A 15,885-nucleotide genomic window follows, 5' to 3' on the forward strand; every position below is an offset into this window, starting at 1 on the left:
AGTTCAGTTTCTGAAACTGCAGGTGAACTGAAACTGCATAAACCTGAAACTGCAAGTGAACTTTATGTAGTTTCTGGAACTGCAAGTGAACTGAAACTGCAATTTATTAGAGTTGAAACTGCAGTTTATTGGAGTTGCGGACTTGCAGTTTCAGTTTCTGCAAGTGAACTTTCTGCAGTTTCTGGAACTGCAAGTGAACTGAAAGTGCAGAAACTGCAATTTATTAGAGTTGAAACTGTAGTTTATTGGAGTTGCGGACTTGCAGTTTCAGTTTCAGTTTTAGTTTTTTGGGTTTACCCTAAATTGCAACTTCTGGAACTGTAAGTGAACTGAAACTGCATGAACTGAAACTGTAAGTGAACTGAAAATGCAGAAACTGCAATTTATTAGAGTTGAAACTGCAGTTTATTGGAGTTGCGGACTTACAGTTTCTGTTTCTGTTTTTTGGTGATGCATTGATGCTGGTATTTTGGAAGATGTCTGCATGTTATGTCTATTTTCGGATGGTATTTTGGGATCTAGTGGTGGTGTGGTGTCTACATGGTATTTTGGGATTTAGTGAGTGTGGTGTCCGCAAATGAATAATAGGATTGTGGTAGTTGGCCCGCAAAGAAAGAATGAGGCTTTAGGTGGTTTTGGTTAATAAATTTAGGTACCAATACCTGTATGTTAACGGACCCATAAGTAAATATAATGAATCTAGGTAAAATTATCATAAACAAATAAATAACCTACAACAAAAAGAACAAACATTTGTATAAAAAAGAAAAAATCTAAGGAACCTATATGAATTATTCAATAAGAACTTACGTTACCATAATTCAATAAAGAACCCACATTGAATAAAAATACTATAAAGAACCTACATCAAAATCATTAACTAAGAAACTTACATTATAATTATTTAATAAGGAGCCTACATTTAATAAAAATACAATAGCTAATACACCTGCACCAACAAACAAAAATAAAATCCTACAACATAAAAACTCACATATCTCAAATAAAATGAAAAACTCACATATCTCTAATTAAAAAAAAACTCATATATCTATTAATTTCTATATTTAAATATGAACAACCATAATTCTGGCATTTAATTAATGATTCGCTATAGGTTAGTGATTTAAATTTGAAATCAACATTAATTACATTGGCAAAACTCGTAAATAATAGGAAAATAATGAATTATTGTTATCCTACGTGGCGTAAGATTTTGAATATAGGTTTTAGCTATTTAAAAAAAAAAAGTGATGGTGTTAGACCCTATAAAAAATTAGTTTAAAGGGCTAATATCCAAATATCCCTTATTTCTATCTAATTTTTTTTTTTCGACAACTTCAGATCGTCGCCGTCAGACCTCGGTGAATCTGATTCTCTACTTACGAAACATCGATGACAAACGAGAGCGAGTAGGTGGGGATGAGAGCATCTGGGAAGAAGGTTCTCAAAAAGCTTATTCAGGTGAGGAGAAAAATAGGAGGCCGCCGACATTCGGGGAGGCTACCGGAAAGAATGGAGGCGCTGAGGCTGGGGCTGGGGTGCTGCAACGGGTGAAGGTGAGGGTTGGTTTTCTTTATTTTTATTTTTCTAATTTTATTGAAAGAGAGATGATGTGGCATATCTTAGACTATTAGATTGTTTTAATGCACATAATTTTATGAAAGGCATGCAACATCACACCCTCTAAAGGCAGAGAAGCATCTTGTTACATGTTACATGATTTTACACTCATGATGTGATTATACTTAAAATGAGTTTAAGTCTCCCTATATTTTATCCACATTATGATCATGTATGAATCTCATGCCTTATGTGCTTGTGCTAATTATTAACTCAATAAGCATGCAAATTTGTTATATAAAAATTGTTATACAAAAATCCAACTAACATTAAATTATAATCCCCACTATGTATTTACTATTTTAGCTAGGATATTCCATATCTTATCATATGTCAAGACTCAAGGTAGACAAATTTGTACTTTAGGTTTTTTTTGGGGTGGTAATGTACTAATAGTTTGCTTTTCAATATTCCATATTTAATATTAAGGGCATGGAAGAGCGGCTACCCAATTAGTGGTTTAATTAATTAAAGCAATACTTAAAACTAGGGGTGTGATTTGGATTGGAAAATCCGAATCCGACCGATTCCAATCCGAAAATTTCAAATTTTGAAACGTCCTAATCAAATCCAAAATCCGAAAATACCGAATTCTGAAAATTCCGAAAAAAATTGGATTGAAATTGAAATGTATCTATAAATTCCGATCCAATTCTAATTCCGATCCGAAATTTTCCAAAGGCATTCTGATTCGATATTTTTGAAATTATGCTAATTTATTCCGTATTTATATTAATATTATATCATTTATTTAGTTTTTTACTATATGTTTCATTAATTTGTTATTTGTTTCAAACATACACATACATATATATTAAAAAAAAAAACTAATACTATTAATATAAATATATGTATATGTATATTATAAATATATGTGTATCATAATAACATAAATGCTAACAAAAGCACCCACATTTTTTGTACGTGTAATTACTAATTTTTTTTTTTTACTAATAACAAAAAGTAACATGAAGATCTGATTTTTTATCTGAAAATTTCAAATTTTTATCCGAAAGTTCCGAAAATGTGATATTTCGAAAAAATCAGAAAATTCCGAATTGGAATGAGATGTTGAAATTCCGATTTTTTGAAATGGAAATTGAAATAGAAATTTCATTCCAAAATTTTTTGAATTGAAATTGAAACACCCTATTTTCGATCTCGTCTGAAACACATCTCTACTTCGAACCGACGAAAGAGTCAAAAAGGAATAAATTGGCTACCATAAGCATTAATTAATTTGACAGTACTTCTAATAGGCCAGTCCTTTTTAAATGATTTTAGAAAATACCGTACCATATATCAACTCTCACTTCATTTGGGTCCCCCAAAGATTTTTATTTTATTTTTTCTGTTAGAGAATAGAATAGACAACTTCTTCAAGAAAGCTTTTGATTGGTTAAGACTTAAGATCCCTCTCGATCTTTATCTCAAGTACATTTAGGCCCAGTTTGGTATTGCTGTGACTTTTAAAATAATCACTTTTAGCTGTGTTGTGAAAATAATCAGCTGTGCAATAAATCAGTTGAGCGTTTGGTAAACTTTATTTTTAAAAGTGTTGTGAGTATAAAAACAGTGTATGAGTGTTTGGTAAATTTTAGTATTGAAGTGCTGTGATTGTGTATAATGACCAAAATAAACTTAATAGAAAAGTGTCTTTTTTTACTCAATTATTTAGTAAAGAGTCACATGTATTTATATTTTCATGATTCTAGAACATTATAAACAAAAAAGAAATATTGCTTTTACTGAAACTTAGCATCTTCCTGTACTCAGAATTGTATGAAAAACTATGATTATACTTACCCAATATAATATGTCAAATAACCATGCTTTGAGCTTTCTAACCATTATTTTTTCGTTTTCCCATTAACAAATTCAACTATAAATTCAATAAAGAAAACACATATATATGTATATATAATAAGTTTATTTTCTGTAGGGTGGATCTGCCTTTGAAGGGAATGAAATCAAGAACCTGTCTATGCAATCTGCAGATTCGTCCTAACAACTAGATAATTCCCATTCTTTTCTTTTTTCTGGATAATCCCCATTCTCACATAACACCGCATTACAACTTTTTTTTTTCATTGAAAATAAAAACCCACAAGGTGATTGTTGAAATAAGAAATTACTAGGTAAAACAACCTGGGAACCTTTTTCTTGCAAGCATGGAGCACCCAAGTACTGTGGTTGGTGGTGATTTATGCCTGCCATCAATGACAGAGATTGTAGAGAACATTTTTGATTTGGGATTTTCTGGGTCTTAAGGAAGAAATGGAAGAAAGAGTTGGATTGAGAGAATTGGTAGCTTCAGGATGAGGGTCTTGGGAGGATTTTTCTCTTGGAGTCTCAGGGATGAAGTTGAGATTCTGAAAGAGAACAGTGATCTAGTACGCTGAAAGTGAGAGAAAGAAGTGATCGAGATGAAATGTTCAGGATAGACGAAGGACAAGTCGTGTCATTAAGACAAAATATTAAGGGCATTTGCGGTATTGTAAACTTTTCATTAAAGGAACCGGTAGTTTCTCTTAGCAGCAGTTTAGAGAAGCTGCCTCTTAGTTGCTTCTCAAAATCACTGTCAAAACCTTGTCACTGTCAAAATAAGCTGATTTTGTATAAGTTACCAAACACATTTTGGGCACAAAAGTTTTTTAAAAAGTGATTTTAGCTCCAAATAAGCAATACCAAACGGGGCCTTAGTCATTTAGCTGCTTTAGCTAATCTCATGCTTTAAGTGAGGAATTAATTAAGTGATGATTTAACTATATTTTCTTTTAACTTTTTTAATTTGGTAATTAAGAATATTCAAACTTTGTATATACTATATAGTGGTCACAATCCCACCACACCCTTATCAGTACTTAGAGACAATTAAAGCTCTAAGTTAAGTCAACTGGTCCATCTAGTCCCAAGATAGAGGAGAAAAAAACTTAGTTAGTGATTGAAAGGCACATGGTGGAGCATATTAGCTCATATCCCATCAAATAAACCAACATTAATTAGGACTTATGAGTTGGGTGATAATCACTTTGTACGAGAGGGCCCTCCTATTTAATTAACTTGCCAAGATCAGTCTTTCATTGTGAGAATCTAATGAGCATGCAGGAATATATAAAATGAGTTATAAATTAATTAACATCTGAAATTTGAATAATTACAAGTCTAGAAGGGAAATTGGAGCATGTGGGCATCGTATGTAACGTGGACGATTTCTAACTACTTGATGGTTTTACTTTTCAGTAGTGTTAGATATTCTATATTTTTATACCATAATTTCATACCATCTTATGTGTCAACTTATATGATATTCATATATTAGACACAAAAAAAAAAACTTCTGTTCAATAAAATAATAACATGTAAAATAGTATAAAAATGTGGTATAAGAATATAATAAATATAGCATTATTCTTTACTTTTATCATCCCTAATGCATATATGTAATTAACGTATAATTGCATATATTTAAAATGTCATGTTGAAAATGTTTTTCCCAGAAAATGAGTAAACAGGGAAAGTTTTTGGATCCTCAATCATCAGCAAAACCCCACCAAAGAAAAATGGAGCAATAATGGGGTTGTGTATGACATTTGACAAGGCATATAAACGTACATATATGATATATGTACAAGTGATGTGTTGATTGAAGGTGTACGGTCTTGTAGTGTTGTATGTGCATTATGCATATATGCAGTGTACACCGCAATTGTTTGATAAGATTGAACTCTACTCTCTACAATATATATATATATATATATATATATATATGGTTCGCAAGCGTGTAAATGGTCTTTTTCGATTTTCTGTATACCTGAAGCTACACAACAAGTCCTCCTATGGTAACGTCACGTTCATGCTTCCGACATGATCTATATTCTATCTCTCTCTCCCGGATCTCTCTCTCTCTCTCTCTCTCTCTCTCTCTCTCTCGGGCTAGTTAGTTTGTGTGCTTGTACTGGTTCATAGAAAATCTCACATTCCAAAAAATTAAACTGTATATAATAATTTATGAAATGTCGAATCTCTTTATATGTGTCCATTTCAATAACCATATGTTAATCACTCCAAGATTATTTACTTATTTAACTTAAATAACGTCACACATAAAGGAGTTGTTAGACTGCCCAATAAGTCGGCAAGTCCTCACTCGTGTGGCTACGTCACCATGATGTCCTCAACATCATCCAACTCAGTCATGGTCCACCTCATGTCCCCTCTTTCTTTTTCTAAATTCTCCACCCCACGATATAACAGAGTTTTTAATTAATAAGTCATACATACAATATTTTTTAGTTATAGACTCAAACTTCTAATTTATTTATTTTTAAATCACAAAATATTTTTTTAAGCCACAAAATAAACTCAAACTTCTAATCTATTTAGAATATATATATCTGGCTTAAAAATAAATAGATCTTTTATATGCATATATAAATGAAACTTATCATTTTTTATGTTTTTTTGCTAATTTACTTAACATAATATTGCAGCCCACAAAATTGCATTATTATATAAAACTAACATTCATTTTCATTAGTTTAAGACACTTAAGTTTCTTTACATGAAGAAAGAGACCGATATATATTATATAATATATATTTTGCATTAGTGGAGATGAAGTCAGTTGAGATAAATTGAGATGATCGACAGTATATATAATACAAAAGGTATAAGTTTTTAAACTTGTGAACAAAAATGAGTCTTCTCTAATTTTGCATGGAGATTTTTACTTTTTAAGTCATATGATTATAAAACTGAAAAGGAAAAAAAAAAGAAAATACGAATAATGCAAAAATACAATTGCCTGTATAGAAAGAGTTTGGACAGTGACTGGAGGTGGAAAAGTGCATGTATGAATCATGATGTATAGAAATCACAATGGAATGAAATTGAGGATGATATGATGTAGAAGATAGTTTTTTTTTTTTGGGTCAAAATAGATGATAGCTTTTGATTGACAACCTACACATTCAACTGATATATTATATATATAATAATTATGAGTGATCCCTTCTATGAGATACGTCAACATATAGTGACAAAAATGACCAGCTTAATATTATTATTAATAATAATAGTACAATGTATTTTGCTAGCTAGGACGAATAAATACAATCTATATAATTAAGATGGGTCCCAGGCTCCCAGCAGTACTCTGCCAAGCAAAAGATGGTTCTTATTATCTTATATGAGTTTTTTTCAACACCGACTATGATGCTTTCACACATTTATGTAAAATTCAAATTCTACACTAAAGATAGCCAATTTTAATTGACATCTGTTTGCTAAAATTTTCTTTTGATTGACATGTTACAGTTAATGAAAAAATCAAATTACTATCGTCTCATTCACTACGATCAATTAAATAAATTAAATAAAAGTTAATTAGCCTTTGACACATGATAAATATGCGCGGCCCGCAACATACACAAATTACTAATAAGAAATATAAAAAACTAACCTATTTGTTTTTATTAAAAATTTTAACTTCTTTTTAAAACAATTTGAATTTTGACTCTCGAGTAGTACTCGATCCTCTTTTGAAAAGTGCTCGAACCCTTTTTGAGTAGAACTTGAACCCTATCGAGTAGTCTTCGAGGAGTGTTCAAGCACTTATTGAGGAGAGCTTGAGCACTACTCGAATATCAAATTTTTAAAATTTTTAAAAAATATATTAAAAGTCTTTAATTGACTTATATTTGAGTTAGTTTTCCAAATTTCTCATTATTTTTTGCCTTCTTTTTCTAAATACACACATTTTCCCATTGTAATTCACATTTGATTGCTCTTTCTCGAGAATATTATTTGTTGTGAACCTGGCCTATCTAACTGCCAAAATAAACACTTCAATGAATGTTGTATTAATTAGGATAACCACATTTATAAATTTCATGCTCATACATAGTTTGCACCTGCGTATCACACGTGTTTAATTGTATGGTATATATGAATGATGTGGACTTCATTTTGCAGGTCAGATGCATTAACCATGATGATGGCTACATATATAGTTATAAATCATCGGACTTGGGCCACTTGGCCATATATTGGAGTACTATATATATCTAGGGTTAAATATATTTTTGATCCACGAATTTTGGACGGTTTCTTAATTTGGTCCACCAATTTTAAAGCGTAATAAAAATAACCTCGAATTATCCAATTTGTGTCAATTCAGGATCTTCCGTCCAAATATCTAACGGAGGTTGACGTGGTCGTTAAACGCTGATGTGGCGCACTCAATGTGTGCCACGTGTCACTTCTTTTATTTTATTTTCGGATTTTTTCTATTTTCCTATTTTTAGAAACTTTAAAAATTAATTAAAAATAACTCCGGACTCATAAAAATACACGAAAAATTTCTACGACCTCGTCTTGACTAGTACTAATTTATTATGGGACCAAATTACCAATTTTCCCTTTGAGAGTTTCCGAAAAATTTGGGAAGTTCAAATTTATTTCTAAAAAATTAAAATAAAAAATTTATTTTATAGAGGAAAATTTATTTTCCTCTAAGACCGAGAGGTCTTTTGGGTAGCAAGTGTTCATGAGAAATGTAGTGTTAGTTTTTTGAAGACCAACAGTGCAAACCTCGTATTTTTTGGAGCTTGGGAGATTATTCTATGAATTTCCAAAAAGTCTAGAGTATTTTAAGTTTTTAGAAATAAATTTGGACTTCCCAAATTTCTTGGAAACTCTCAGAGGGAAAATTGATAATTTGGCCCCATAATAAATTAGTACTAGTTAAGACGAGGTCGTAGAAATTTTCCGTGTATTTTTATGAGTCTGAAGCTATTTTTAATTCATTTTTAAAGTTTATAAAAATAGAAAAATAAAAAAATCAGAAAATAAAATAAAAGAGGTGACACGTGGCGCACTGAATGTGCGCCACGTCAGCCTCCATTAGATATTTAGACGGAAAATCTTGAATTGACACAAATTGGATAATTCGGGGTTATTTTTGTCACGTTTTAAAATTGGTGCACCAAATTGAGAAATCGTTCAAAGTTCGTGGACCAAAAATGTATTTAACCCTATCTATGACATATAGGGCCTTTCAAATGATAGAGGTACACTTTATTTTAGCATTAATAAGATATTACATGTGTGATTTAATTACTCTGTATTGTAGTTCGATAATTATAATTGTCTATTTTGTAATTCTTGCAAAAAAAATCCTTTAATTGAGATTTAAAAATAGACAATTCATTTCATAGAACTACAATGCAGTGTATGTTCTACCAGCCATATTTCCTTATAATTAACTAAGTTAGATAAGTCTCATTTCAAGCTTCCTCTTATCATATATATATATATATATATATGTATGTGTATGTGTGTGTGTGTGTGTGTGTGAATAATATGATAGGATACATATTGAAATTGTAGTAGTGTAGCTCTCATCTCAAGTCTCATATTGGAAACGTATTAGTGGTATTTTCCTATAAAGGCAGTGTCCTTTTCAAAGAGTCTCCATCGACCAACAAGAAAGCTTCCTTTTCAAGAGATGATGATCACAAAATGATAGTGAAAGTAAAGCCATGGAAACCCATTTCTTTCCCTTCATCCTTCCCCTAAATGATTAGGTCCTTTGCCTGGCTCTCAAACTTTTTCAATTGTCTCCCTAAAAATATATATATGAAATTAAGAATAATATTATTTCTTGTCGCCAAGGAACCACTTCTCTTCCCATCGAGGGCATCAAATTTTCATGTCACTAGTCTCTTGTGATCACACATTCACACCCATTCTTTTGGAACATTTAACTTAATCATACATATAACATAAGGAAACAATGAAAAATATTAGTGTTCGTGTGCATCATTAACTGATTAATTAACAATTATTCATGCGTAAGTGATTGACGTTAGCAAAATTTGAAAACATAATTTAAAAATATTAAGAACACTCAATAACAATTTAGGGTTATCAATTAACTATTAATTTATTGGTATTTCTCTCAATTTTGTTGAAATGATTCTTAAAGTCAAATATCTCCTCTTCATAATTAAAAAGAAAAAAAACAATTGAGGTCCATAAGGGAAACAAATTTATGAGAAGCAATTGAGGTGCTGGTATATCATATATATGATGGTCCTTTTAGTACCTCTTGTGCCAGGTTGTTTTAGTGGGTTATATCTTATCACATAATTATTGTCATAGTTAAACTTTAATTTGGGGTTATTAATTTGCTTATTCAACTTGTATCTGTATTGAGGTGTATGGTTTTAAGATTCCTTGGTCCCCCTTGAGCCCATCCATGCACCCGAACCACTGCAAAATGAAGTCAAAAGTTGCAATTAGAGTGCCTTGAGAAGAAAAACCCTTCAATGTCTAATCACAAAACAAAGCTAAGGAGATAACCCTGCTGATTAAAGTTTCATGTCTCCAATTGATAACCAAATTTTGATTTGACACCATTAAAAATTCTAATTAACACCTAACTACTGTTCAATTCGGTCCTCTTACATGCTTCTGCTCTAATTATAATAAATTAATATCCAATTTACCCTTAATTAGAGGATTGGCTAAGCTGGTTCATGGCATGTATAAAGCTAGTTATAATACTTAATTGGAAATTAGGGTACCAAGTTTCATGGTTTAAAGTAAGACTAAAACGGCTAAGTTACTAGATTCATTTTCATAACGTCTATAAACTTAGAACAAAGTGATACCTATAGTCAAGGTCAATACACACCGACAATGCTTTGCATAAAAATTTATCTGGTGGTGATCAATTACATTCTTTTAAATGATTGTCTGAGAAAACCTTAAGCTGAGGTGCTTTATACAGACCAAAAAGACATGCTTTATGCAGTTTAATAAAGTAATTTTTCTTTTTCCAAACAGTCTAATATTAATATATTATGTTATTATCACTCAAAACTACACTCCTCACCTTAGTTCATTTTCTTCTCATTCCTGATTCCCATCATGCTCATTCTCAATTAACCATAAGGCATGCAATTCTTTTCTCTTTTATTTTTTTTTTGTTCCAATTAAACATTTTCGTAGAAAAATGTACATCAACAATCTGTACATCCCACCATAATCAAGCTTAATTTAAGTTCTATAAATACAAAAGGACGATGGGGCGGCTGCCCAATTTAAACAAAGGGGTCCTCCACATTTCAACTCTGATGTGACATAATATGAGAGAAAATGTACTGAGAGCCAAGACCTATACAAACAACCACATCTGCCTTGTCCATGTATAATTGGTGTGTCATGTTATGCTACTCAGCTACTTGAAACACAAGTGGAAGACATATCAAATCCTTTTCCTTTTGAGGTTTCTTATAATTCTTATTTTCCATTACCTTACCCACATTTACCATTAGACTAATCTTAAAATCGATGCAATTTATCTCGTTAAACAGTCTGAGGTGTTATGTTTCGATAGTTATCATAGTTTGTCAATCTAAATCTTTGAAATTGCTATGCCTACCCCGCTACTAATGGGCTTCATCTCCTATGAATTGCAACAATATTGGGCCAATACCAACTAAGAGGATTTGCAAATTCAAGCATGACAAAAGGCCAGGCCTAAATCGTTTCTTGGTTGGACTTCTTTTTCTTAAGTGGGCCTCGTTGGGCTTATTTCTTCTCTTACGAGTTATGACTTGTGGGTTTTCTGTAAATAACTAATTGAATAAAAAAACGACTCGTCGTTCGTAGTAGCACACTGACAATTCAGAACCATTTTTCGCTTTCAACTGCGAACGAGAGCGAGACCGAGAGAGAGAGCGATGGAGTTTGAAGGCGGGGCGTCACTGCCATCAGGCCCCGACGCGAAGAAGCGGCGCGTGAGCTACTTCTACGAGCCGACGGTGGGCGACTACTACTACGGGCAAGGGCACCCGATGAAGCCGCACCGCATCCGCATGGCCCACAACCTAATCGTCCATTACGGCCTCCACCGCCGCATGGAGATCAACCGCCCCTTTCCCGCCGGCCCCGCCGACATCCGCCGCTTCCACTCCGACGACTACGTCGATTTCCTCGCCTCCGTCGCCCCCGAGACCCTCGCCGAGTCCGCCTTCTCCCGCCACCTCAAGCGCTTCAACGTCGGCGAGGACTGTCCCGTCTTCGACGGCCTCTTCGGCTTCTGCCAGGCCTCCGCCGGCGGCTCCATCGGCGCCGCCGTCAAGCTCAACCGCGGGGACGCCGATATCGCCCTCAACTGGGCCGGTGGCCTCCACCACGCCAAGAAGGCCGAGGCCTCCGGCTTCTGCTATGTCAATGATATTGTTCTGGGCATTCTTGAGCTCCTCAAGGTTCACAGGGTAATATAACCACCACCTTCTTTTTCTTGTTTAAATATTTAAACTATTTATTCATATTTAATATTTATATTATTTTTTCTAATTTTAAAGGTCATTGATGTTTCTTGCTGAATAGTTTACTTGCATTTAGTGATTTTTAGTTACTAAGGTGTATATGTTCTTGTGGTGTCCTTTGGTTTGTGCTAAATGCTAATATGCACGTAATAATGGTTATGCGCTTCATGCTAAGGTACATAAGAAGAACAAGCAATGCGGGGGTTATGAAAGTTGAATATGATAAAATTTTGAAGGAACTAATATTTACTTGTGAAAATTTCTATTTCTTTCTTTGATATTGATTATTATACACGTAGTCTAAAGTGTCAATTCTTTGTTTTGTTCATTTATTGTATCATGTATGTCAACAATATTCCACTGTTGAATAAATTACTTGTGTAATCGGGTCATTGTTGCCGCGCAGCGTGTGCTTTATGTAGACATTGATGTCCACCATGGAGATGGAGTTGAGGAAGCATTTTACACCACTGACAGAGTCATGACTGTGTCTTTCCATAAATTTGGGGATTTCTTTCCGGGGACTGGGCACATTAAGGATGTTGGGGCGGGGACTGGGAAGGATTATGCCCTGAATGTTCCACTAAATGATGGATTGGATGATGAGAGTTTTCGTGGTCTGTTTCGGCCCATCATCCAAAAAGTTATGGAGATGTACCAGCCTAACGCAGTTGTTCTTCAGTGTGGAGCGGATTCATTGTCTGGTGATAGATTGGGGTGCTTCAACTTGTCTGTCAAAGGCCATGCAGATTGTCTTCATTTCCTCAGATCTTTTAATGTTCCCCTGATGGTCTTGGGTGGGGGAGGCTATACGATCCGGAATGTTGCTCGCTGTTGGTGTTATGAGGTTTCTCTCTACTTTGGCAATCGCCATGGCATCCCTTATTTGTGTATTTATTTTGCTTTTAATGCCTTTGCAATAGCACTTATGTGATGGAATGTTCTTATGATTGCATTTGATACTTTGTAACAGACAGCAGTGGCGGTTGGGGTGGAACCTGATAATAAGTTGCCTTACAATGAATACTATGAGTACTTTGGGCCAGATTACACTCTTCATATTGACACATGCAACATGGAGAACCTAAACTCACCCAAAGATATGGAGAAAATAAGGTGAGTTTGTTGCTGCGTTACTTATAACAGTTGGTGCTAGTGATTGTATAATTTTAAGCTAGATTTTAAATGGTGATTCCTGATGCTGATAGCATGAAATTCAATATACTTTTCCCCAAGTATTCTTGAGAACTATGAAAAATACTTAGAAATCTACATAACAATATGCATGGTTTTATGTCATTTTGGTTAATAAAGCAGTGATTCTGAACTTTAGAGAACTCATAATATATTATAAACAAGAAATAAGTGATCCTAAGTAATTTGCTTCTCTATTGGCTGTGTATAGCAGTGATTTAGTTAATTTTTGTGTTCAAAGGTTCTCAGCCTTTGAAATTATTCTGCAATGGAACCTTGAATTCTCTTCAAGTTTGGCCATTACTAATTTCCCACATGTGGTCCTAGTTTTCCCATTGAAAAAGTACTAATTTTCATCCCCGTGCTGTGGATGTCTTAACATACCTTTCAATTCTTGGCTTTCTTGATTCCTCACCTTCAAGCTTGCCTTCTCTGTCCAGAAATATTCAAAATTTCACACAATTGCTTTGACTCAGTTGATATTAGATTTTAAATTTGCCATGTTGACTCTTTTTTATATATGGTGTTTGCACCTTCTTTAGTAATTCAACATTTGAGCTTTTGTCCCTTTTCTCCCTGAATTTGCAACTTTTTGCATGGTGAAAGGATACTATAGTTAGGAAACATTTTTTGATAATGCTGGACTGTTTATACTCAATAAGCCGTAGACACCGTCTCTCTCTATCTCTCTCATGCATTGTACATGTTTTTTTGCTTTTTTTTTTTCCCCAGGAATACGCTACTAGAGCAACTTTCAAGAATACCTCATACACCCAGTGTTCCTTTCCAGACAACACCGCCCACTACACAAGTTCCAGAGGAGGTACGCAACCAGTGACATTTTATTTGATAATGTTCCAGGATTTCATGTTTTCATCTTCCTTGTGTCTCAATCATACTAATGGTTTGGTGGATGGTAGGCCGAAGAGAAGATGGACCAAAGACCAAAGCCTCGCATTTGGAACGGCGAGGATTATGATTCTGATCCTGATGATGAGAAGCATTGGAAATTTTCCAATCTTGCTGGTCAGCCTGTGGTTAAGACTGAGATGAGGTAATGCTTTTATATTTCATACTCTATAAATTGGGGTTGTTTTTTCGTTTCCTGCCAATTTAAACATTACCTTTTTTGGAGGTTGAGTTTTGGTGATCCATTAGAAAAGTAATCTGACCTCAAAGTTGTCATGGCATTGAAACCTGTATCCATGAAAGGGTATCCGAGTCTATTTAGGATACTTCTTCTGATAAAAATGCGATTTAATTTCACAGTTGGATAATGAGCATTTTGATTTGTTACCCCTGATCTAATGTCAAGAGTTGCGATTGTTAATATAGGGATGATGCAGATGATGAGATGGACGAAGAGAAAGCAGAAGATCATCCTCCTTGCTGACACAGATGGATATTTGTAGCTTCTAGTGTTAATTTCCCTGTATCACCTAGACTGTCTTAGTATATCCCCGTATCACCTGCAGGGGCGGAACATAGAAGGATTAAGAGGGGCATGGCCCTAGCAAACTTTTGAAAAAAAAAAAAAAAAATCAATATGAGTTGTAGAATACTAATGTGTTGACACTTGTAAATGCTGTTTTTTTTCTCTTCTATTCTATTCTTCTCATCAACATTAACTCAAACCTCACATTATCATTTGAATACTTGATCTTTATAGTTATAGGTAATATGAGTTTTTTGCTTTTGGTATTTAATTGATTAATATTGTTTTTGTTTATTTGTTAAGGCGCGAGTTTATTTGAATTCAATTATTTTGCATATTATTCTTGACTCAATTTTTTTATATAGTTTAATTTCTCTCATTTACATCTTCAAAGCCTAATCTGTTAGTTACATACCCTTTTAACCTAATTACTAATGTAATACAATCATCTCATGAACAATTGAATATTAGTTAAAAAAATAATATAAATAAGAAAATCAATATTTAAGAACCAGGTGTTAGACAAATAATAATGTTATACTTATTACATTTTTATATTATATTATATTATATTATCTTACGTGTCATTATTTTATTGGATATGATTTTTTTTTTTAAGTTTTTATTTTTATTTGGTAATATCTAATATATGAATGACATGTAAGTTGTCATATAAAGTGGTATAAAATTGTGGTATAAAAATATGAAATGTTTAGCACTACTGATTATACAAAGTGTGAAAGACATTACAAGTAATGGAGGTGACGTGAGATTAAAGTTGATATACTGAAATGAAACTTTTTTAACATCAGGTATTAATAGGGGTGGGCATATTAATCGCGGACCGCCAAAACCGGCCGAACCGCACCGAAAAAAACCGCTGAAAATCGTGTTGACAAAAAAAAGTTAACACCGCTAAAAAAACCGAACCGCACCGCTTCTCTCCGATTCCGGTTCTACACCTTATTTAACCGCACCGAACCGAACCGCACCGCATACTTGCAAAAAATATATTTTTTTATATTTTTATACACATATTGCCATATACACCATTTTATATATTTTTTTATATATATTTATACCATTTTTATATACTTTTTATACACTTTTTGCACACATTTTTATACACTTTAGACCCTAAACCTTAAACCCTAATAAAATATTAAAATTAATATTAACCTAGCTATATTTTATATAACCCTATGACCTATTTTATAGATATATAATATAATAATAAATTAATAATGTTTTAGTATATAATTTTAGTTATACCCATTACCCTATATAATA

At 33.2% G+C, this 15,885-nt stretch overlaps 1 protein-coding gene across 1 annotated transcript; it reads left to right on the forward strand.

The window, feature by feature from the left end:
- The first annotated feature begins 11,324 nt into the window (after positions 1-11,324).
- HDA6 (histone deacetylase 6) lies at positions 11,325-14,764 on the forward strand. The gene is made up of 6 exons (XM_086256490.1): positions 11,325-11,912; positions 12,373-12,813; positions 12,940-13,082; positions 13,893-13,983; positions 14,081-14,214; positions 14,496-14,764. Exons 1-6 carry the CDS (start codon positions 11,376-11,378, stop codon positions 14,551-14,553), a joined length of 1,404 nt encoding a protein of 467 aa, XP_086112616.1. The 5' UTR covers positions 11,325-11,375; the 3' UTR covers positions 14,554-14,764.
- The last annotated feature ends 1,121 nt before the right edge of the window (positions 14,765-15,885 follow it).

This window comes from Dryas octopetala, chromosome 9 (genome assembly GCF_963921425.1).
Source record: "Dryas octopetala chromosome 9, drDryOcto1.1, whole genome shotgun sequence".
NCBI lineage: Eukaryota > Viridiplantae > Streptophyta > Magnoliopsida > Rosales > Rosaceae > Dryas > Dryas octopetala.

What these genes read in the sequence shown, in the direction of transcription:
- HDA6 (XM_086256490.1), top strand. Translation starts at nt 11,376, where the DNA reads ATGGAGTTTGAAGGCGGGGCGTCACTGCCATCAGGCCCCGACGCGAAG. An exon ending in CTCGCTGTTGGTGTTATGAG is followed by an intron (nt 12,814 to 12,939) that starts GTTTCTCTCTAC and finishes ACTTTGTAACAG; the next exon opens with ACAGCAGTGGCGGTTGGGGT. An exon ending in CTACACAAGTTCCAGAGGAG is followed by an intron (nt 13,984 to 14,080) that starts GTACGCAACCAG and finishes GGTGGATGGTAG; the next exon opens with GCCGAAGAGAAGATGGACCA.